This window comes from Lontra canadensis, unplaced genomic scaffold (assembly GCF_010015895.1).
Source record: "Lontra canadensis isolate GAN:19392208 unplaced genomic scaffold, GSC_riverotter_1.0 scaffold146, whole genome shotgun sequence".
NCBI classification, from domain to species: domain Eukaryota; kingdom Metazoa; phylum Chordata; class Mammalia; order Carnivora; family Mustelidae; genus Lontra; species Lontra canadensis.
Window position 1 is genome coordinate 2,754,204 of NW_022631140.1, and position 22,180 is coordinate 2,776,383.

Genomic DNA, 22,180 nt, shown 5'->3' on the forward strand with positions numbered 1-22,180 from the left:
CTTCTCCCTCTCCCACTCCCCCCGCTTGTGTTCCCTCTAACACTGTCAGGTAAATAAATAAAACCTTGAAAGAAAGAAAGAAAGAAAGAGAAAGAAAGAAAGAGAAAGAAAGAAAGAAAGAAAGAAAGAAAGAAAGGAAGGAAGGAAGGAAGGAAGGAAGGAAGGAAGGAGGGAGGGAGGGAGGGAGGGAGGGAGGGAGGGAAGGAAGGAAGGAAGAAAGAGAAAGTAAGAGAGAAACTATGCCCATTTCACACTGAGAAAACTGAGGCTGAGTGAGAAGTAGCTCCCCCCAGAGTTACTAAATGGCAGTACCCAGATTCCCTTTCCCACAAGGCAGGGAGTCAGAAATCCAGGAGCAATCTGGGCATTGTGGTCGTGACATTGTGATTTCTAAGAAGAAATCTGTATTTGGTCTTATCCCCTTTCCTGGCACCAGCCCCTAAAACCCTGGGAATTTCCTAAGTGAGGAGAGCAAGCAGGGCCTCTTTTCTCATGCTAATGGTGACTTTTTGAAATCACCTGATGGTGGACGGATGTTGCTGGCAGAACCAGACACATGACTGGAGCGTTGGAACTTTCAGGGAGGGGAGACGGGCTGGATGCTGAATCAGTCACCAACCGCCAATGATCTCATCAAGCATGCCTAAGTCATGAAGCCTCCACAAAAACCTGAAACACTCAGGTCTGAGAGCTTCAAGTTGGCGAAGCAGGGTCAGTGCCGGGAGGAGGGGCCCATCTGGAGGGGCCGTAGAAGCTCTGTGCCCATTCCCCACACCTTGCCCCGTGTATCTCTTCCCTCTGGCTGTTCCTGAGTTACATCCTTTTACAATAAAATGCTGATCTGGTAAGGACAATGTTTCTCTGAGTTCTGTGAGCTGTTCGATCAAGTTAATCAAGCCAATGTGAGAGCAGCGCAGTCACTGGAACCTTTGATCGACACTTGGTAGGTCAGAAGTATGGGGGATGACGACAAGAACTTGTGCCTGGGATCTGACGTTGAGGGGTAGAGGGTGTAGGATGGTAGGGCTGAACCCTTACCCTGTGGGATCTGGTGCCATCACCAGGTAGATGGAGTCAGAACTGAGTTGAATCACAGGATGGAGAATTCCTTGTTGGTGTGAGGAACCCACTCCCCCCAACATACACACATCCAAATTGGTATCAGAATTCTTAGTGGTTATACCTGGCTCCTTCGAAGCTCCTTTTCCTTTAGGACTGTAGTGTTAAATCCGGCTCCCCTCCGTAAATCGAAAAGAGATACTTCCTTAAAGAAAGCCCCTTGTATTTCCACAATGTTCGAGGCAGCATCTCCTGTCTCGATCATCTGCCAAGAGTGAGGATGAGTATAATAACCACCTTGTAGAAAGTGTGCTGAGCTCTGGGTGGGGGCCAGGCACTGAGTCAGTGGTCTCAGACACCATGAAACCCACCATCTCCACTCAGCAACCCTAGGAGGTGGGGGACTATCCTTACCCATTTTGCAGGTGAGAAAACTGAGGCTTAATAAGCAACTGGTTGTAAGCTGACAAGTAAGATTCAAGCACAAGTCTGTCTTATTCCAGAACCCACACTCTTTGTTTTAACCAGCAGTGCTATTGCTATCTTCAAGCTGTTGGTATTTTAAGCCAGACTTCTTGGGTTTGGTTTCTTAACAGATTTTGCAACTGGACGCAGCAGGTCCAAGAGAACAGGATGCCCAAAGACCCACCGCCAAGCGAGAAAGGAGAACATAGGAGTGACTTCAGATCAGGAAGGGGCTTTCAGAAGCACTCTGTAAACCTCAGAGTTCATTTTGAGATTTGAAAAACAAACTTTCAAAACATTATTATATCAAGAAACCTAATTTAAGAAAAGTCTTCCAGGGATGCCTGGGTGGCTCAGTCAGTTAAGCATCTGCCTTCAGCTCAGGTCATGATCCCAGAGTCCTGGGATCGAGTTCCGCATCAGGCTCCGTGCTCAGCCAGGAGTCTGCTTCTCCCTCTGCTGACAGCTTTCCCTGCTTGTGTTCTCCCTTCCTCTTTCTCTCAGACAAAGAAATAAATAAAATATAAAAAAGAGAGAGAGAGAGAGAAGAAAAGAAGTCTTCCAGAGTCAACTGGTTAAGGAAAGCACTGGGGTCCGGGAAGAAATATAGCGCGACTCTTGGGGCGCCTGGGTGGTGCAGCTGGGTAGGTGTCCGACTCTTGGTTCAGGGTCATGATCTCAAGGCCTGTATCAGGCTCAGCTCAGAGTCTGTTTGAGATTCTCTCCCCCTTTCCCTCTGCCCCTCCCACTCATGTTCTCTCTCTAAAATAAATATGTAAATCTAGGGAGGAAAGAAGAAGGGGAGGAAGGGAGGGAGGGAGGAAGGAAGAAAGAAAGAAGGAAGGAAAGATGTAGCAGGACCCAAGGGTCTCTTTCTGGAAAGGAAGGAAGGTGGCGGGCACCTGGGTGGCTCAGTGGGTTAAAGCCTCTGCCTTCGGCTCAGGTCATGATCCCACAGTCCTGGGATCGAGCCCCGCATCGGGCTCTCTGCTCAGTGGGCTCTCTGCCTGCCTCTCTGCCTACTTGTAATCTCTGTCTGTCACATGTATAAATAAAATCTTTAAAAAAAAAAAAAAAAAAAAGGAAGGAAGGTGGCCCCATGAGGAGAAGGTTCATGAGGCACCCTCACCAAAGGCTGGGCTAACCCCAGCCCTGAGTCAATGGCCCAAAGTTACAGCCCAAAACCCCAAAACCACATGCGAACCACATGGCTGAGAGCTACATGTCTTCCCTCACCTTGCTGAGGACACCTTGCTTCTGGGCAGGCGACAAGTCGGACACGTGCAAGGAGACCGTGCTTCTCAGGACCTGCAAGAGGTCCCTGCGATCCATGGCGTGGAAGGCCTGGGTGCCCAGCCCAGCCAGCAGCACTCCCATCTGGCTGACGTTGTAGAAAGATGGCACCTGGGAAGACCGGCCGCAAAGACAATGAGGTTCTGCTCATGTGTTCTGCTCATCTCTCACCTGTCTCCCAGGTGAGAGACACTCCACAATGTGCCGGGTATTAGGATGGGTGCCAGGGGCGCAACGGGGAGCAAGACACATGCTGCCCTCCCAGATCTTCCTTCCTTCTCTCAGGAAAGAGAGTCAATATCAAGACACGACACATGAGGCAAGTGCCCTGCCTGGTACTATGCTGTCCGAGGCCACAGTGCAAATATCAGAAAGTCATGACCATGGACCACAGCTGGCCAGGCAATGGGCTTTTGTGTGTGTGTTGAACTTGGATGAGCTGACTACATTTAAAAATTGGGGAAATTTCCAGCAAAATCCAGCTTTTAAAAAAATCTGAACACCAGGCAATACCAGGCCCACATTGGCAACAGCTGGAGCTGACCAGCAGCTCCCCCTTAGGTATGTCGTAGGGCTCTCAGTTTACCCAGCCTAACCCCCTCATACATGACCCCCAGGCAGCTCACTTTTCTCATGATGCCTCCTGATATAGCAAAGCCCCGCGCTCATCTATCTCCATGTAGAAGCTCTGAGTTGGAAAAAATGTTTCAGGATATGGGTCTGATATTTTACGACAAATATGATTGTGGGTGTCTGCCCCATCAGAAACTCTACTTGTTTTGTCTCCTTCCTTTAGAGTAAAGATGCTAGATGGTTTTCCATATAATCAGTGCCATTCATTCCATAGCTCTACAAAAAGCCAGTGGAATGGTTTGGTGTTGTGCCCTGTAGAATGGACAGTCTCTACCGTCCTCAAGGAAGGCACGAGCTTTCGAGCTCTTGGCTTCTTCATAACAACAGCCTCACCTCTCTGCAGGAAAATTTGGACACTAGAAAAGAGACAAGCCATTTTGTCCAGGGCTGGGAGGAGCAAGACAGGCTCCCTCAGCTCCCTGAAATCAAGTGCCCGTTGAACTGTGCAAGTAAACTCACGGGGCCCCAGTCAAAACAGAGAAGGGCTGCAAAGCCTTCAAACTAAATTGTCCCCTACAAGGGACAAGAAAAAAGGGCTAGCTGTGGCCTTGAGTCAGAAAGGCAGTTAACATGGGAGTTAAGCAAGCAGACTCTGACTCTGCAGACTCTGAAGCCAGACATCCTGGGTTCAATCCCAGCTGTGTCCCTTTTATGAGACCCTGGCAATCCCCTTATACAATCTGTGCCTTTTGTGAGTGACACGGAAAATGAAGGTTATAACACACTACTAACCTCAAACAGTTGTTGAGAACATTGAACAATTAACTCACTTAGACCCGAACCTGGGACACAAGAAATACTTAATGAGTATCTGTTATTATTGCCATTTTGGAATTGGTCCCCAGTCCAGTCCTCATGAACTAGCCTGCACCCCAGGACATGGCTATAGACAGAAAGAGCAGGACATCCAAAATATTTAGGGACTCGGGGCCCCTTCTACTGAGCCCAGGGCAGAGAGATGATTTCCCCAGCAAAAAAGATTCATTTCCCTCCCCAGGAACATCAGGACATGGACTAAGGCTCCTGCCATCTCCAAACAAGACCTCCTTCCCTGCCACCCAAGATGAATAAAAGAGCATATCTTTCGTCTCAGGATGAGGGATATGTTCGTAGCCTCGACAACAAGCAAGGAAATCCCGGGATGGGTCCCAAGCTTTGCAAACAACACAGGAGCTACCACTCACTGAGTTCAGACTCCAGGTCACAGGTTCCAACCTCTTTCTGTGGGATGACCCACAGAATCCTCTCAGCCATCCTAAGGAGAGGTGCTATCACTATCCCCATCCTACAAATAGGGAAACTGAGGCAAAAATAAGGTAAGCCCACTTGCCAGTGTCTCACAGCTAGTAAACGGCAGAGTGGGTCTTCTTTGGCACCATCTTCATACTAATGGGCTGTCCTTGCTGTGTGTCACTGGCCCTTGGGCCTCAGAGCATTAAAAAAAGAGTTCAGAGCTCCAACTGACCTTCTCATGGGCCAAGTATTTGGCAGACAAGATGATGGCCTGGCTCTTGGCCCAGCCTGAGACCTGGTTGAGGGTAGAGATGGCGCCATGCACAGCCTCGGGGGAGAGGGATTCCAGCTGACTGTGGGTCAAGCCCACAACCGCATCCGACAAAGAGCCCAGAGTCTCATTGAGGGTCTGGTTCTCCGTGGCGATGTCCAGGAGGTCGGCTTTGAGCTAGAAGGGGAGCAAGCTGGCATGAGGGTGGATAACAAGCAGGACAGTGGCGCCCTCTGCCTACACCCTGGGGTAGTGACAACACCCTGCCCCACCCTGCCCAGTTGAGCTCTCGCCAGACAGTGAGTCGCCCCAGTGAGAGCACCACCTCCTCTGGCCTTGACCCTAATATGCTGCAAATTCACTTTGTAGTTCATTTAAATATTAACTTGCTATTAAATCAACCTTGAAACATGGCAGAAGGAAATTTTGTCCACTTTGTCTGTATAAGTCTACCACCCTCTCAATAGCATCTATTGTCCTTCTGTGACCCTGAACTCTGCATCCATTTACATGGCTGGTTTTCTTTCATGAAACATCCAACATTATATAATTATATAATATATATTATACTATCTGTATATATCTGTATATATCTGTATATATATGTGTATATAGGTATGTGTATATATATGTATATATGTATATGTATATATATGTATATATGTATATACAGCATATATACTGTATATACATACCGATAGTATATTATACAAATAATATATATTATATATATATTATATAATCGTGTAAAAATAATTTTCAACAGTAACAAGAAAGTAAAAGGCTCCTGAAACTCCTACTTCATAAAAATAACCATGATTAGGGGTGCCTGGGTGGCTCAGTTTGTTAAGAAGTTGACTCTTGCTTTTGGTTCAGGTCATGATCTCAAGGTCCTGGGACGGAGCCGCATTTCAGGCTCCCTGCTCAGCAGGGAATCTGCTTCTCCCGCTGCCTTTCCCACTCCCAACCCCGACCCCTCATTCATGCTCATTCTCTCTCAAATAAATACTTATTTTAAAAAAAAAAGTAAACTACAGAATGTAGCTTTCACATGGTTGTAATATGAACAGAAACACAATTTTCTGTATTTTTTACTTAGGGCTTAAACAGATGTTCACGCTTCTGGGATTGCCTTAATAATGATTTCATTATACTATGCCTCTCTAGTTAAGTGTGTTTCCTAACCACAGTAAAGAAGGTGATAAAGTCACTGCTTGTAACATGACCTCTGTATGAAAAAATGAGAACGGTTCATGTTTTAACACCTGAAGTTGCAGAAAGGCTATATTCCTATCAGAAGTGTGCACCGAGGGTACCAGGCAATACTGAAATGGCCACTGGGGGGCAGCAGAGTGAAGTGAAAGAAAGCTGTCCTAGACCCTGGGTTCTCTGAATTTAGCAGCTCTCCTTCCCAGCGGCTCAGCTTCCCTATCTGTAAGACCAAGGCATGCCCTTGAGCAGGGCTTGTCAAAGCACTGTGGTCCTAGACCAGCACCATGACCCGGAACCTTGTTAGAAATGGAGATTCTCAGGCCCTACCCAGGTCCTTCTGAACCAGAGATCCTGAGTAGGAGGCCCCGGCAACCAGTATTTTAACAAACCCTCCAGGTGACTCTGATGCACCCTCTGGTCTGGGAAGTACTGAGCTAGGTGATCCCAAAGGCTAATCTTCTATCTTAATTGTGTTGGACTTTCTTGGTCAGGGCGGTCACCGCTTAGGCCTGTGGCTTTAAAATCACATTCATTTTTTGATGTTTGGTTTGAGTTGGCTTGGGAGGGATCCTTTCCCTTAAAAATAAAAACATGCACTGGTCAGGATCATAATGACTATTTCCAATGTCAGATGGGACTGGGGATTTTATAGTTGTGTGTGAAAAACTACTATGGAATTACTGATGGCATTATCAAAATTTTCTTTTTCTTTCTTTTTTTAATTTTAAGTAGGCTACATTCCCATCCTGGGACTTGAACTCATGGCCCTGAGATTAAGGGTTGCATGTTCTACTGTCTGAGCCAGCCAGGTGCCCCAAACTTTTAATATTGTTTTCATATCATCTTTTTAATTAAAAAGAAAAGAAAAGGGCTAAAAAAAAACATAAGAGAAGCCAGGCAGAATTGACACTTGAAGGGAAGAAAGGAGAGAGAGATGGAGGGAGAGGGGAAGCGAGAATGTCTGTGCCAGAACTTCAGTCTAAGAACTCCGTAAATACAGTCATCAGCGCTCTCAACCTTGGCTGCACTGGAATCGCGTGAGGACTTTTTGAAACGTACCTCCCCAGGCCACAGCACGGACGAATACCTAGAGAGCCCCCGGGGACGGAGCTGGTGGGGTGTTACCAGGGCAGACCCAGGTCTGAGAGCCCTGCATTATCTCCTTCGGTTCCAGGCACAGTGACCAGAGCAGCTGCTTCAGCATGGCTTGGAAGCTTGCTAGAAGCGCAGTGCCTGGGGACGCCTGAGGGGCTCAGTTGGTTAAACGTCTGCCTGCAGCTCGGGTCCTGATCCCAGAGTCTTGGGATCGAACCCTGCATCAGGCTCCCTGCTCAGCGGGGAGCCTGCTTCTCCCTCTCCCTCGGCCCCTCTGCCCACTTGTGCCCTCCCTCCAATAAACAAATAAAATCCTTACTAAAAGAAAGGAGTACAATCTCCACTCAGGGCTGTGCTCAGACCCACTGAATGAGAATCTTCACTGACGATCCCAAGCAATCCGTAAGCACAGCTGAGTTCAAGGCAGCCACTCTGAATTTTGATCTGTCCCAGATTTTCCCTTCTACTGCTTTATGTCATTTCTTCCCATTTTAAGCTCATCCCAGGATTTGGAATGCCATCTGCTGTGGCTGGACCTGGATCCTGAGTCAGCTGATGTGTTTGTTTTTTTTTTCTCAAAGGCCAGACAAGACTCTGCTCCCCATTTCTCCAGCCATTTCCCCAGGGCCCTGTGCCCCCATTGCACCTTCTGAACCCCAGCCTGGAAGCCCCTCAGGCGGCTACACTTGATCATCTGGTGCAGGAGGACTTGGGCCACGGCGGCGTCCAGCAAATCCAGGTCATCGTAGAAACAGACCAGCAGCCCCAGCCTGTGTGGGAAGATAAGGGTGCTGGCGGGGGACTCAGAGCTGCGGGCCACAACCACAGCCCTGTCCCACGCAGAACCAAGAGTCATGGTCAGAGCAGCTACTGTGTGCTGGGATTATGCTGAGCCCTGTGCTCGGATCACCCCAGCACAGCAGCCCTATGAGGTAGACGGCCTGATTAGCCCCATTTCACAGAAGGGCAAATAGAGTCAGAGCAGTTAAGTTAGTTGCCTAAGACAAATAGTGGAGCCAGGACTTAAATCTAGACCCATCCAACTACACTGTCTCTCTTTCCAGGGCAATCAGGGACATAAGAAAAGTGGGATGCTGAGTCAGCCACAAGAAACTCCCCATTTTTCACATGGAGATATAGGGTTTGCTCACCTCAGAGCAATCTCTGAGGCAGATTATTTCCAGGATGGCTTACAACTTACACCCCCAGATGATGATGATGACCTCAAAAGGAAAGAAAAAGACAGGAAGCGGGGTAGTGTAAGGGCAGAGGTGGGATCTGAACCCTGGTCTAGCTGGGAGCACTGTACTTAGAGGTTAAGAGCATAGCTTAGGCCAACAAGATTGAAGCCCAGCTGCTAGGCTGTTTGATCCAATAAGCTACTTAATTTCTCTGCAAGGCTGCTGCATGCATAGTTGATCAGTCCACATTATATACTACAGTACAGGGTGACCCTGTCTCTCTGGGCCTTTAATAAAAGGGAGGTTGACTTTGTTCATCATAGCATATCACAATAAATATGATGAACAGAGGAATCAGGAGTACCGTGAGAGTTTAATGAGTACACTTGCTGGTAGACACCAGACACTCCTTCATTAATGGATGCTCTTAGAGTCCGTATGAAATCTATCCAATTTAGCATGAGTGGACCACCTGGTTGACCATGCTCCACCTGGATCGACCCTCTCAGAAAGACACTGACATGCTCAGACATGTCCACAGGAAAGCAATCAGGTCAACAGAAGGATCTGAAAATGTGTCAGATGAGAAAAGACTCAGAGGACGTGAAGACCGAATATTTATAACCATGTTAAGAATAACTAATATTTCTTGAGCACTTACTATGTGGCAGGCATGTACAATCCCTACAAGGACCTGAGTGAGGCTGGCAGATTTTTTTTTTTTTTTAAGATTTTATTTATTTATTTGACAGACAGAGATCACAAGTAGGCAGAGAGGCAGGCAGAGAGAGAGAGAGGAGGAAGCAGGCTCCCTGCAGAGCAGAGAGCCCGATGCGGGGCTCGATCCCAGGACCCTGGGATCATGACCTGAGCCGAAGGCAGAGGCTTTAACCCACTGAGCCACCCAGGCGCCCCAAGGCTGGCAGATTTTTATCTCCCATTTTACAGATGGGGAAATGGAGGCACAGAGAGGTAAACTGACGCAGCCAAAAATCACACAACTTATAAGTGGCAGAGCCAGGATTATACCCGGGAAGTCTGGCCCCAGGTCCTGTGTTCTTAACCACCAAGCTATTTTTGTATGACCATAGAAAAAGGGGACCCATGCTTATGGGTAAAGATTACTAGGGGTGGGGGGGAATAAAGTTTGATAGTTTCATAAAAGAACATTCTCTACAAGTGACTCTTTGATGAAATTTAAGGTAACAGGGTGACACGTGGCCCTGAGAGACAGAGAGATGGTGAGACAACGCTCACCATCCCTCCCCACTGCACGATCCCTCCCCAACATCCAAACCCTTTCTGGGGTTATCAAGCCCACAGCTCCCGGCCCTCCCCTGCAGGAAGTCACTCCTGGAGGATCATGTTACACACACTAAATTCCAGAGCTGACGTCATCTGTGGTCCTCCCCCTGAGAATCTGGATAGCAAGAGGTTCACAAATATGGGCACCCCAAAGCTCGACCCACCCTAATGGAAGCTACACATTGACCCTGGAATGGAGAGAGCACAGAATAATTAAGTTCTTCTCTTCCCGTGTTCAGAGCTGGTTGCCTCAAATGCCTGGCACAGGAGAGGTTCAGAAAGAATTTGTTCCACCCCTCCCAAGGGTGTTTTTTTGGGGAAATACCTCCCCTCACGTGCACAGAGACACGGGGGTATTTAAAGAGATGGGCCAGCCGCCTCCCTTCCTTCCCAGGGTCCTCTGCTGCTCAGAGGAAGCTAGTGCTTCCATCACATTTGGGGAAACAACTCAGAGGACCCAGAGCCCCTGCCCCCTTGCCTGTGGATGGTGGAAGTGTTCCTCATGTCAAAGCTGGAGGAGCTGATCCTCTCCAGAAACGCCTGGGCCAGTTCGGGCGTGATGTCATAAACCGTGTCCAGCTGCTTGGTGGCATTGTCATAGCTGATGAACAGCCCGATCTGGTAGACAAGGACAGGAAGCCTGGTGGGGAGGGCTGACGTGGCCCCAAGCAGCCCCACCCCCGTGGTCCACGCTGTGCCCCATCTCAGAGACTCAGAGATGCCCAGTTCCCTTTGTCACCGATTTCTTTTTTTTTAATTCATTTCTTTTTTTTAATTTTTTTATAAACATATAATGTGTTATTAACCTTAGTAGTACAGGTCTGTGAATCGCCAGGTTTACACACTTCACAGCACTCACCATAGCGCATACCCTCCCCAGTGTCCATAACCCAGCCACCCTCTCCCTACCCCCTCCCTCTGGCAACTCTCAGTTTGTTTTGTGAGATTAAGAGTCTCTTATGGGTTGTCTCCCTCCCGATCCCATCTTGTTTCACTTATTCTTTTCCTACCCCCCCCAAGCCCTCCACGTTGCATCTCCACTTCCTCATATCAGGGAGATCATATGATAGTTGTCTTTCTCCGATTGACTTATTTCGCTAAGCATGATACCCTCTAGTTCCATCCACGTCATCGCAAATGGCAGGATTTCATTTCTTTTGATGGCTGCATAGTATTCCATTGTGTATATAGACCACATCTTCTTTATCCATTCGTCTGTTGATGGACATCTAGGTTCTTTCCATAGTTTGGTTATTGTGGACATTGCTGCTATAAACAATCAGGTGCACGTGCCCCTTCGGATCACTATGTTTGTATCTTTAGGGTAAATACCCAGTTGTCACTGATTTCTCAACGCTCTGTAATAACTGTTTTGGCTTCCTCCTCAACCCAACACTTAGGAAAGTGTCCTATTTTAATGTCTGAGCCATTGAACTCTTTGAAAGCTAATGTTTGCACATTTCTTTGTAGATTTGTTATGTGGAGGTCAGAGACGGTGGTCCCAAAATGTTGCACTTTGGGGTATCAGGGGTTTTTTTAATAGATGAATGAGTTTACAAATGGGCCTTGGGTGATGAAAAAGAGTGTGTGCTCCCTTGGTAAGATACAAATATAGAGAAAGATAGAGATATATAGATTCAACTGTATTAAATATACCATTCAGGTTCTTTCTCCTCTTGTTCATTTTCTGCCTAGTGTCCAAGGATGTCAAGCCGAAGTCTCCTATCCTTCTATGCACTGTTATTCTGTGCTCATGAAGTTGTCTCTCTCTTGTGGATTCTATTCTGTCCACATAAAATTCCCCCTTAGTGTTGGTATCCTGTGGCTTTACTTCCCTTGTCTACACTTTTAGAAGATGAAGAAAAGCTGCAAGTGACCTCCTGACCTTAGAAACTCCTCCCCAGGGGTCCAGCTTCCTAACAATTTAATCTCCATCTAACTTCCAGAAGTTCACTCAATATTGGGAGAGTGAAACTGAGGTTTAATCCACTTTATAACTGAGGATTATAAAATTGAAAGATGTTTGAAATAGTCTTAGCCTCCTAGGTAAAAAGAGGAACCTAGCTAGATAAGTCAACCGTACTTCAATTAAAAATTTTAAAAATTTTTCTTAAAAAGAAGAACCTGGGGGGGCCTGCGCAGCTCAGTTGGTTAGGCTTCTGCCTTTGTCTCAGGTCATGATTCCAGGGTCCTGGGATCGAGTCCTGCATTGGGGTCCCTGCTCAGATGCGAGTCTGCTTCTCTCTCTGCCCCTCCCCCTCTACTTGTGCGCGCGCTCTCTCTCTCTGTCGTCTGAAATAAATAAATAAAATCTTTAAAAAAGAAAAAGAAGAACCTGGTTCTGCATCTGGTTTCACAATAAGAAGACATTGTTGGATCAACTTGCCCTTGAGCAAGCCAGTCTTGTGATACAAACACTTCTCTCACTGGCCAAAAAAAAGTCAAGGCACACATGATAAAAACTGAAGGCAAGCCCCAAAGTCTTTATGAATGCCTCCCTGTTGGAAGCATGCTTTGGAGGCTGCATTCCAGTATCATGATGCTCCAGGAACTCTGGTGTCACTGAGTCAACATCAGGAGGACAGAGACAGGCTGACCAGTGAGTGAAAGTAACCTTAGAATTTGTACATTTCTCAACTGTAGACTCTACTGTTAAAACCCAACCAGTGCTCATACTGAAATGGCTATCTATAGACGTAGTTATAAATAGAAGTCTCTAGTAATCCTTGGCCTTTCTTGAATACAAAAATACCCTAAAATGATTCTTGGTTCACAGCCAACATTTTCTTTATACCATGTTTGTTCACATCAGAGCTATCTTGGTTGTCTACAATTCTTGTTCTTTTCTTGGCTCATCTACACTAAACACAATCTGACAATGGGCCACTTGAGGCCTCATCCCAAGAGTTTTCTTCAGAGATTCCAGATATACTGGCTGAGGTGGGTATCCAATTTTCCAGAGCACCTCGACTGGCTGGCTGAACATGAGAGGTTTAGAATACACCCTTCCCAGGATGACTTGGAGATGGGGATGGGGAAATGTACATTTCCCACTTACTTCTCCAGGACTGATTTTTGCAATTTCTTCAAATGATAGGTGAACCATATATCTGCCCAAAATCCATAAGTTTTCTGCACTGACCCATGAAACAGAGTCATCTGCAAAAAAAAACAAATAAATGGAGAAATGTATAAATTAAATAAATAAATAAATAAATAAATAAATAAATGCCTTTGCCTGGTATGTCATAGTGAAAAATATCTTTGATGTCAGGACCTCCTTCTTGTGTCCATTCATTCATTCATTCAATAACCATTCATGGACAGCCTCCTACCTGTAAGATGTTACACTACACCTTGGCATTGTGTGGGTGGCATTTTGGGAAAAAGGAAGGAAACAGGGGAGTGTTTACAGGGCACAGTGACTCCATCACAAAGAGCTGTTGCAAAAAGCCAGGGGCAATGACTCTCATGCCCAGATGAGATGGTGAAGTCAGCTGCTGTGTGGGCTGGGTCACAAGCACAACAAGATGTGGGGCGCCTGGGTGGCTCAGTGGGTTAAAGCCTCTGCCTTTGGCTCGGGTCATGATCCCAGGGTCCTGGAATCGAGACCCGCATCTGCCTCCTCCTCTCTCTGCCTGGTTCTCTGCCTACTTGTGATCTCTGTCTGTCAAATGAATAAATAAAATCTTTTTTAAAAATTAAATTAAATTAAATAACAACAAGATGCCTCCCAGCCCAAGAGTCAGAACCATTGGGGTGAGCACAGGTGAGCACCCTAGGACCCCCTAGATGACATTTGACTTGGTTATTAGAAGGGCTGGTCCCAGAAGGCTAGAGAACTGGGCAGGTGGGGGCTGGGGGAGAACCACTCAATTCATCAGGAACCAAGCTGAGTTGTTAGAGTTAAATTAATTATAGAGCATAAACCGTATTTCGGCAGACCCAGGATCCTGAAGGCTGGGATATTTTTAACACCCAAAGTATTCCCAATTACCTCAAGGAACTTCATGAAAAATAAAAAGCTTAAAGTCCAAGTAGAATTCGTTTTAATACACTTTAGTATAATAATGAAACATAGCATAGAAGAATTTTAGAAGGAAAGTCTGTCTCTCATTAAATTCTGGCGATGAGGGCTCAGGAAGTCTAGAGGCTGAGCAGCTCTTCTCGGGGTTACGCACTAGGAGATGCAGATTTCTGGAGGCCGTAAATATGCGTCAGGCAGAGGGAAGTGTGCTACACACTGAAGGCATTGATTATTCTGTTGTTGAATGCTCCTTATACACAAATCTCAAAGCTTAATTCCAGGAAAAGGACTGATTGGCCCTTACTACGCTCCAATCTCACAGGCTTCCTTTATCTTCCCAGAAACACTAAGCTCATTCCCACCCCAGGGCCTTTGTGCTTGCTGTTCCCCAAGCCTGCAACATCCTTCCCCCAGAGCCTCACAGGACCCATTCCATTTCCCATTTTGGTCTCAATTCAAACTCTTGTAGAAGCTGTGAACTTGGTTTTTACACTTCTACATGGTTGGAAGTAACATCAAAAGAAGACGATTGTGGCATGTGACAATTATGAAATTCCAGTGTCAGGGCCAGTAAGTAAGGCTCCATGGGACACAGCCATGCCTGCTCACCTGTTGGCATTATCTTCTTTAGCACCAGGATAACAGCATTGCCTCGCTGAGCCACACTATAGGCCCACAAAGCCTGAGACATCCACTCTGACCCTTTATAGAAATCGAGGGCCAGGGTGCCTGGGTAGCTCAGTGGGTTAAAGCCTCTGCCTTCCTCTTAGGTCATGATCCCAGGGTCCTGGCATCGAGCCCAATATCAGGATCTCTGCTCGGTGGGGAGCCTGCTTCCCCCCTCTCTCTCTGCCTGCCTCTCTGCCTACTTGTGGTCTCTGTCAAATAAATAAATAAAATCTTAAAAAAAAAAAACAAAAAACAATGAGGGCCAAGCCCTGTTCTGGTCAAAAGCGCTAAGCCTTTCCATGGCATCTATCCATTTTCTTTTCTTTTCTTCATAGCACCTACTGGTCCCTGACTCTCTGTGTGCTCGCTCTCTCTCTCTCTCTCTCTCTAATTTGCTGGTTTAAAACTTCTCTCCACCTACCCTCCCCCAATACAATAAGAGCTCTATCAAACAGAGACTTTGTCTTCTTTTCCTCTGTCTCTCCGGTAGCTGACACACGGTAGGATTTGGTAAGTGTTTAAAAAGTTTATTCTTAAGGTGCCTGGGTGGCTCAGTGGGTTAAGCCTCTGCCTTCGGCTCAGGACATGATCTGAGGGTCTTGGCATTGAGCCCCACGTCTGGGCTCTCTGCTCTGTTGGGAGTCTGCTTCTCCCTCTCACTTTCCTTCTGTGTTCTCTCTCTCTCAAATAAATAAATAAAACCCTTAAAAAGGTAGATAAAAAGTTTATTCTGTTGACACGACTCACATTAAAAACTCAACAAATTGAAGCCATCTGCAACACTGCCTGCATTACTCCTCTACACATTCTTTCCTTTTTTTTTTTTTTTGCTGTTGTAGTAAACCTAACATAAAGTTTACTAACTTAACCATTTGTAAGTGGATGGTTCCGTGGTATTAAGTACATTCACCTCGCCGTGCAACCATCAACACCATCCACCTCCAGAACATTTTCATCTCGCAAAACCGAAACAACTCCCGGGTTCCCCCGCCTCCCAGCCCCTGGCAACCAGCCTTCCTCCTTTCTGGCTCCATGAATTTGACTCCTCTAATACACATCTGTAAAATAAATGAGTCTTGACCTATTTCTGCCTTGGCTGCCAGGAAACTTCGCACTAGATTTCTGTGCTTTATTGCCTAGATTTCCTTTTAAAAATTTACCGTGTCCCACTTTAATCCAGATTTATGATACAGATTTTTTAACTTGAAACCTCACTCTAAAAGGTTCTCTTCGAATCCAAGATGCTGTCGTTACTTACGTTCCCCTTACAAACCAGGACAGCCTGCTGACTGTAAGATGCACCGGCATCCTCATTTTGGAGACTTGAACGTGTGGAAAGTGTATGGATGGAATGGGGTTTGTGGTTTGTTTGAGGTTTTTTAAAAAGATTTTATTTATCTGAGGCACCTCGGTGGCTCAGTCGGTTAAGCATCTGCCCTTTGGCTCAGGTCATGATCTCATCTGCCCTTTGGCTCAGGTCATGATCTCCCCATCCCCCGCTGGTACTCTCTCTAAAATACATAAATAAAAATCTTTAAAAAAAAACACATTATATTTATTTATTTGAAAGAGAGAGAACTAGAGTGAGAGAGAGCATGAGCCAGGGCAGAGGGAGAGGAAGAGGGAGACTCCCCACTGAGCAGGGAGCCCAATGTAGGACTATATCCCAGGATCCTGGGATCGTGACCTGAGCCAAAGGCAGAACCAACTGAGTTATCCAGGCGCCCCTGGGGTATGTGTTTTATTCCATAAGCTACATCAAACCCTTTTCGGAAGGTGGGAAGGACAGGTAAAAACCAGAAATGGCAATGAAATCAAATTCCTATCTTCAGAGAGGAAGCACCACCTTTAAGGACAGACACCCCCTGAAAAGTGACCCTACCTTGAAGGCCAGGTTCACCACTAGCGTTGGAGGACATCTGCAAAATCCCAGTCATCCAGAAGTAGAGAGCTCTCTGGGAATGAGCCGAGGTTTGGTCGTAGAGATCTTTGAACACCGAAGATCTAAATGACAAACACGGGTGTCACTTAAGGAACAAACAACAGCTGGAGGACTAGAGACAGGGTCAAAACAGCCAATGGAACCAAAGCTGTCATGTGTTAAAAAGCCTTCCCCCTTCCTTGATACATGCAGCTATCGTCCCATTTCTCCTTTGTCCTTTATCTTTAAATACCTTCCAAAGAGTGTCCTCCATTTCCTCTCTTCTTGGTCATTTATTTTTTTGTTTTGTTTTGTTTTTGTTTTGTTTTATTTTTTACGATTTTATTTATTTGAGAGAGGAAGCACGAGTGAGGGGGGGAGGGGCAGAAGGAGAGGGAGAAGCAGGCTTCCCGCTGAGCAGGGAGCCCAATTCGGGGCTCAATCCCAAAACCCTGGGAACATGACCTGAGCCGAAGGCAGATGCTTAACCAACTGAGCCACCTGTCCCTCTTCTTTTTTTTTTTTTTTGTAACAGCTTTATGGAGATATAATTCCCACACCATACAATTCACCCATTGAAAATGTACCATTCAGTGGTGTTCCCAGAGTTGTACAACCATCACCACATTCAATTTTTGAACACTTGAAGCATCTCAAAAAGAAACACACATACCCTTTACCTACAACCCCCCACCTACTAGTCACCCCAACCTCTAGAAACTATTGATTTACTTTCTGTCTCCATAGATTTGCCTCTTCTGGACACTGCAGATAAAAGGAGGAATGCGCTATGTCATCTTTGTGACTGGCTTCTCTCACTTGGCTTGATGTTTCCAATGACCACGCATGCTGGACAAGGCATCAGCACCTCATTCGTGGCCTTTTCAGAGCTGAATACTATTGCATGACCTGTACCCACCACATTTTGTTTATCTATCCCCCAGTTGATGGACCTCTGGGTGGTTTCCACCTTTGGCTTATTATGAATAATGTTGCTATAAACATTCGTGTGCCAGTTTTTGTGCAGACAGACATTTTCATTTCTCTTGGGTAGACACCCAGGAGCAGAATTGCTGGGTTAGAATGACAACTCTGCACTTGGCCTTTGGAGGAACTGCCAGATTGTTGTCCAAAGAGGCTGCACAATTTCACATTCTCACCACATGAGGGTGCTGATTTCTCCATATCCTCACCAACCCTGGTTAGTACCTGACATTCTGGGTTTGGTTTTTTTAAGTTTTAGTTTTAAATTTCAGTTAGCTAATGGACAGTGTAATATTAGCTTCAAGTGTACAATATAGTGATTCAACAATACCATACACCACCCGGTGCTCATCACAAGGGCACGCCTTAATCCCCAACACCTGTTTAACCCATTCCCCGTCCACCTCCCCTCTGGTAACCCTCAGTTTGTTCTCTGCAGAGAGTCTGTTTCAAAAAAAGAAAAAGAGTCTGTTTCTTGGTTTGCCTCTCTCTCTCTTTTTTTAAGATTTTTAATTTATTTATTGGTCAGAGAGAGACAGCGCAAGCACTGGCAGACAGAGTGGCAGGCAGAGGCAGAGGGCGAAGCAGGCTCCCTGCCGAGCAAGGAGCCCAATGTAGGACTCGATCCCAGGACACTGGGATCATGATCTGAGCCAAAGGCAGCCACTTAACCAAATGAACCACCCAGGCGTCCCTGCCTCTCTTTTTACCCTTTTCTCATTTGTTTTGTTTCCTCAATTCCACATATTAGTGAAATCATATGGTATTTGTCTTTCTCTGCCTGATTTATTTCACTTAGTGTCATACTCTCCAGTCCCAGCCATGTCATTGCAAATGGCGAGATTTCATTCCTTTTATGGCTGAGTAATATCCATGATGTGTATATGATCTCACCTTCTTTATCCACTCATCCATCGATGGGCACTTTGGTAGTTTCGACAATTTGGCTATTGAAGACACAGCTGCTATCAACATTCGGGTGCATGTTTCTCCTCAAATTAGCATTTTTGTATCCTTTGGGTAAATATTTAGCAGTGCAACCCTGGGTCATAGGGTATAGTTCTATTTTTAACTTTTTGAGGAACCTCCGTGCTGTTTTCCAGAGTGGCTGCATCAGCTTGCATTCCCACCAACAGTGTAGGAGGGCTCCCCTTTCTCCGCATCCTTGCCAGCATCTGTCATTTCCTGACTTGTTAGTTTTAGCCATTCTGATTGGTGTGAGGTGGTATCTCATTGTGGTTTTGATTCACATTTCCCGGATGCTGAGTGATGTGGAGCATCTTTCCATGTGTCTATTATCTGTATGTCTTCTTTGGAAAAAATATCTATTCATGTCCTCTGCCCATTTTTTAGTTGGAATATTTGGTTTGGGGGTGTTGAGTTTTAAAAGTTCTTCATATATTTTGGATACTAACCCTTCATCAGATAGGTCATTTGCAAATATTTATCTGACATTTTGATTATAGACATGCCACTGGGTATGAAGTGTCTTGGTCGCCTTTAACCACTATGGCCTGGGACCCTTCCCACCACACCTCTCCTCATGGCCCCAGTCACCAAACAGCCTCATTGTTGCCATATGCAGCAGTCCCACTTAGTCCAAATATGACTTGACCTTACAGTAATGATTTGAAAGTACTTTTTAAATAAATGTTAATTAAAAAGAGTGAGTCATGGGGCTCCTGAGTGACTCACTCAGTTAAGCATCTGCTTTCAGCTGGGGTCATGATCCCAGGGTTCTAGGACTGAGCCCTGGATCAGGCTCCCTGCTCAGTGGGGAGCCTGTTTCTCCCTCTCCTGTTCTCCATGCTTGTGCTTTCTCTCTCTCTCTCTCTTTCTGTCAAATAAATAAATAAATAAACAAAATCTTTTAAAAATAAATAAACAAAAATGAGTCACTGTAAAGAAAAAAAAAAAGTAAAGAATAGTACCAGTGGTGTATAGATACGGCAAAAATTGTGAGGATGATACCAGAATGACTGACATTTGGGCGGCACTGTTTTACTCAAACCATTTCTAAACTCCACAGATGTTAAGCTCTGCTTCAGGTCTCACATGTTAACCTGCTCCCCTTGCTTTCTCCCCTCTGCTGTGTATTACCTCTAAGAAATGGGGAGTGGGGCTCATGGGCTGGGGGAAACGCTCACAGGTTCTTGAAAGCATCCTCACGCAGGTCCCGGGGGAGCTTCTCTGCGATTTCTGGCTGCAGAAGGCTGCCTGAGGAGCCCCTCAGCACCCTGCCCAGGATCTCCACACACTCCAGGGAGTTCAGCACCTGGAAACACCTCTCCAGTGTGATGAGAAACAGGCTGCGGTTCACACCAGGGCTCTGCAAGGCTTGTTTCCGGATCTCTCCCAAGTCAATAACAATGTCTTCCAGCTCCTAAAGTAAAGAAAGAAAGTACAGTGGTCTTGTGAGAGGCCTCTAGATTTGGAAACCCTGGGAGGAACCACACTTAGCAGTGGGGAAATTCAGGACCACTGTTTAACATCATGCTGCTCTGTCAAACCTTCTAGAATTTTCCATTTATTACAGAACCAAGTTGAGGCCTTCACCGGCCTCTCCCACACTAGGCAACTTCTCAGTCTTCAAGTTTACCACATGACTCACACCTCAGGTGCATGCTTGAGCTGGAATTCCCTCCCCACCTCCTTCCTCTAGTGAAATCCAGCTCATCCCTCATGGATAAGCTCAACTGTCATTAGCTTCTTGGTGAAGTCTTCTCAAAGGCCCTCCTACCTTGGTCAAATCAAATTCTCCCTCCATTAAGTGCTCCCAAGAGAACCTTGAGCCAAACTCCACGATGCATTAGAGATGCTTATGAGCCTGTCTTTCCTCCTTGCCAATGGTTCTCAACCCTGACTGCCCACCAGAATCACTGGGGAGTGGTCCCAGCACCACCACACAGAGTCTGATTTAACTGCCCTTCAGTGGGCCCCAGGCAAGTGACTGTGGTGTGCAGCAGGGGTTGAGCCAGAAAAGTCCTTGATGCCCAAGCCATATGCCTTAGTGGAATGCCTGGAATCCAGAAAATATTGAGAAAGCCTGTTAGGATGAATGAATGAAGGAATGAATAAACAAACGAAAGAACAAATGACTCTTTTGAACCACAGAACTACCAGGAGTGCTGACACGGCTTAGTCATAATTTGATTGGCACCTCAGTCTTTCACCCAGCACAGCCTGCAAACATAGTAACCATCACTGACCTAGCAAGGACCACACACTCAACAAAGGTTATACTATGCTGTTATTATCTCAAGATCACAGGTGATGAAAACACAAGATAGAATAAGCCACCTGCCCAGACTTACACAGAGCTAGGATCTGAAACAGGTGCATCTGCATCCAAGCCCACACTTCTAACCATGACCAAGCATTTCCTAACTTCAGTCATTTACTCTCAAAGCTAAACAGGGTTGTGGTTAAGAATGCAGCTAGGAGGGTGCCTGGGTGGCTCAGTTGGCTGGGCAACTGCCTTTGGCTCAGGTCATGATCCTGGAGTCCCAGGATCGAGTCCCACATCAGGCTCCCTGCTCAGTGGGGAGTCTGCTTGTCCTGCTGACCTCTCTCCTCTCATGCTTTCTCTCTCAAATAAATAAATAAATTCTTTAAAAAAATGCAGCTAGGAGTTCTGCAACAGAGGTCTGAGGATAGAATTTGGGACATCTGTGAACACTGGAGGAAACTGCTACCTTCATTTTACTGCCACAGAACTCACTTCCAGCATTTCCTTCAGGAATGAATAGTAGATAATAAGCCACCAAGGCACCAGTAGGACCTTGGAGTTGTCATTGGCAGAAATCAGACACTTTCATAACACCTTACAGTTGTCACAGATATCTTGAAATCTCCTTTATAATCCATACCTCCTCAAAATTACAAAAGCTATTTGACTCAGAGCTAAATCTTATTATTGGATGTGTGAAGCCCATCAATTACTATACTCCCAATGCGTTTGTTTTATATATTTTGATAAATGTCTTTCAATAGAATTGGCTTCTTTTATAATCCTCTGTGTTTTATTTTATAGATTTTTCACAAGTTATTCTGAGAAGAGGCCAATGGGCTTCACGAGATGCCAGAAGGACTCACAGCCAGAGTCAGGAGCCCAGGTTCCAAACTCAGATCTGCCACTCTCGAGCCGAGCTGCGGTGTGATGCAAGGTTATTCATTCAACCTCTCCAAGCCCATTTCCTTATCTGAACACTGAAATGGTAATATTATTATTGTCCTTATCTCAGAAGTCCTGGAAAGGATCCAATCGGTCCATGCATGTTAAACCCTTAACACAGTGTTGGCAAACTATGATTCACAGGCCAGATCTGACCCAGTGCCCGTTTTTATGAATAAAGTTTTATTGGAACATATCCATACCCCTTCGTTTACCTGCCACCTATGTTTGCTTTCCTGCTACAAGAGCAGAGTTGAGTAGTGGTGACAGAGAACACATGGCCTGCAAAGCCTAAAATATCTAGTATCAGGTCCTTTACAGAAATGGCTTGCTGACTGTTCCCTTAGAATAACACCTGACACATAGCAAACCCTCAATAAACATTAACCAATATCATTTTCACAGACCAGCATCCTCATTTTTGCCATATCTTTGCACTATCTTTACTGTTATTTACTTCATATGTTTTTATTTATTTTTTAAATTTATTTATTTATTTGACAGATAGAGATTACAAGTAGGCAGAGAGGCAGGCAGAGAGAGAGGAGGAAGCAGGCTCCCTGCTGAGCAGAGAGCCCAATGTGGGGCTCGATCCCAGGACACCGGGATCTCGACCTGAGCAGAAGGCAGAGGCTTTAACCCATTGAGCCTCCCAGCC

The 22,180-nt window shown here is 45.9% G+C and overlaps 1 protein-coding gene across 1 annotated transcript in view; it reads right to left on the minus strand.

The window, feature by feature from the left end:
- Window positions 1–22,180, minus strand: part of OTOA (otoancorin) — a 91,919-nt gene that overhangs the window by 63,213 nt on the left and 6,526 nt on the right. Inside the window, exons 7-14 of the mRNA XM_032844028.1 lie at window positions 19,496–19,731; window positions 16,326–16,447; window positions 12,806–12,906; window positions 10,226–10,365; window positions 7,908–8,031; window positions 4,916–5,131; window positions 2,761–2,928; window positions 1,184–1,324 (exon numbers count right to left, since the gene is read on the minus strand). Coding sequence (XP_032699919.1) covers window positions 1,184–1,324; window positions 2,761–2,928; window positions 4,916–5,131; window positions 7,908–8,031; window positions 10,226–10,365; window positions 12,806–12,906; window positions 16,326–16,447; window positions 19,496–19,731 — 1,248 coding nt within the window. The remainder of the gene's footprint in view (window positions 1–1,183; window positions 1,325–2,760; window positions 2,929–4,915; window positions 5,132–7,907; window positions 8,032–10,225; window positions 10,366–12,805; window positions 12,907–16,325; window positions 16,448–19,495; window positions 19,732–22,180) is intronic.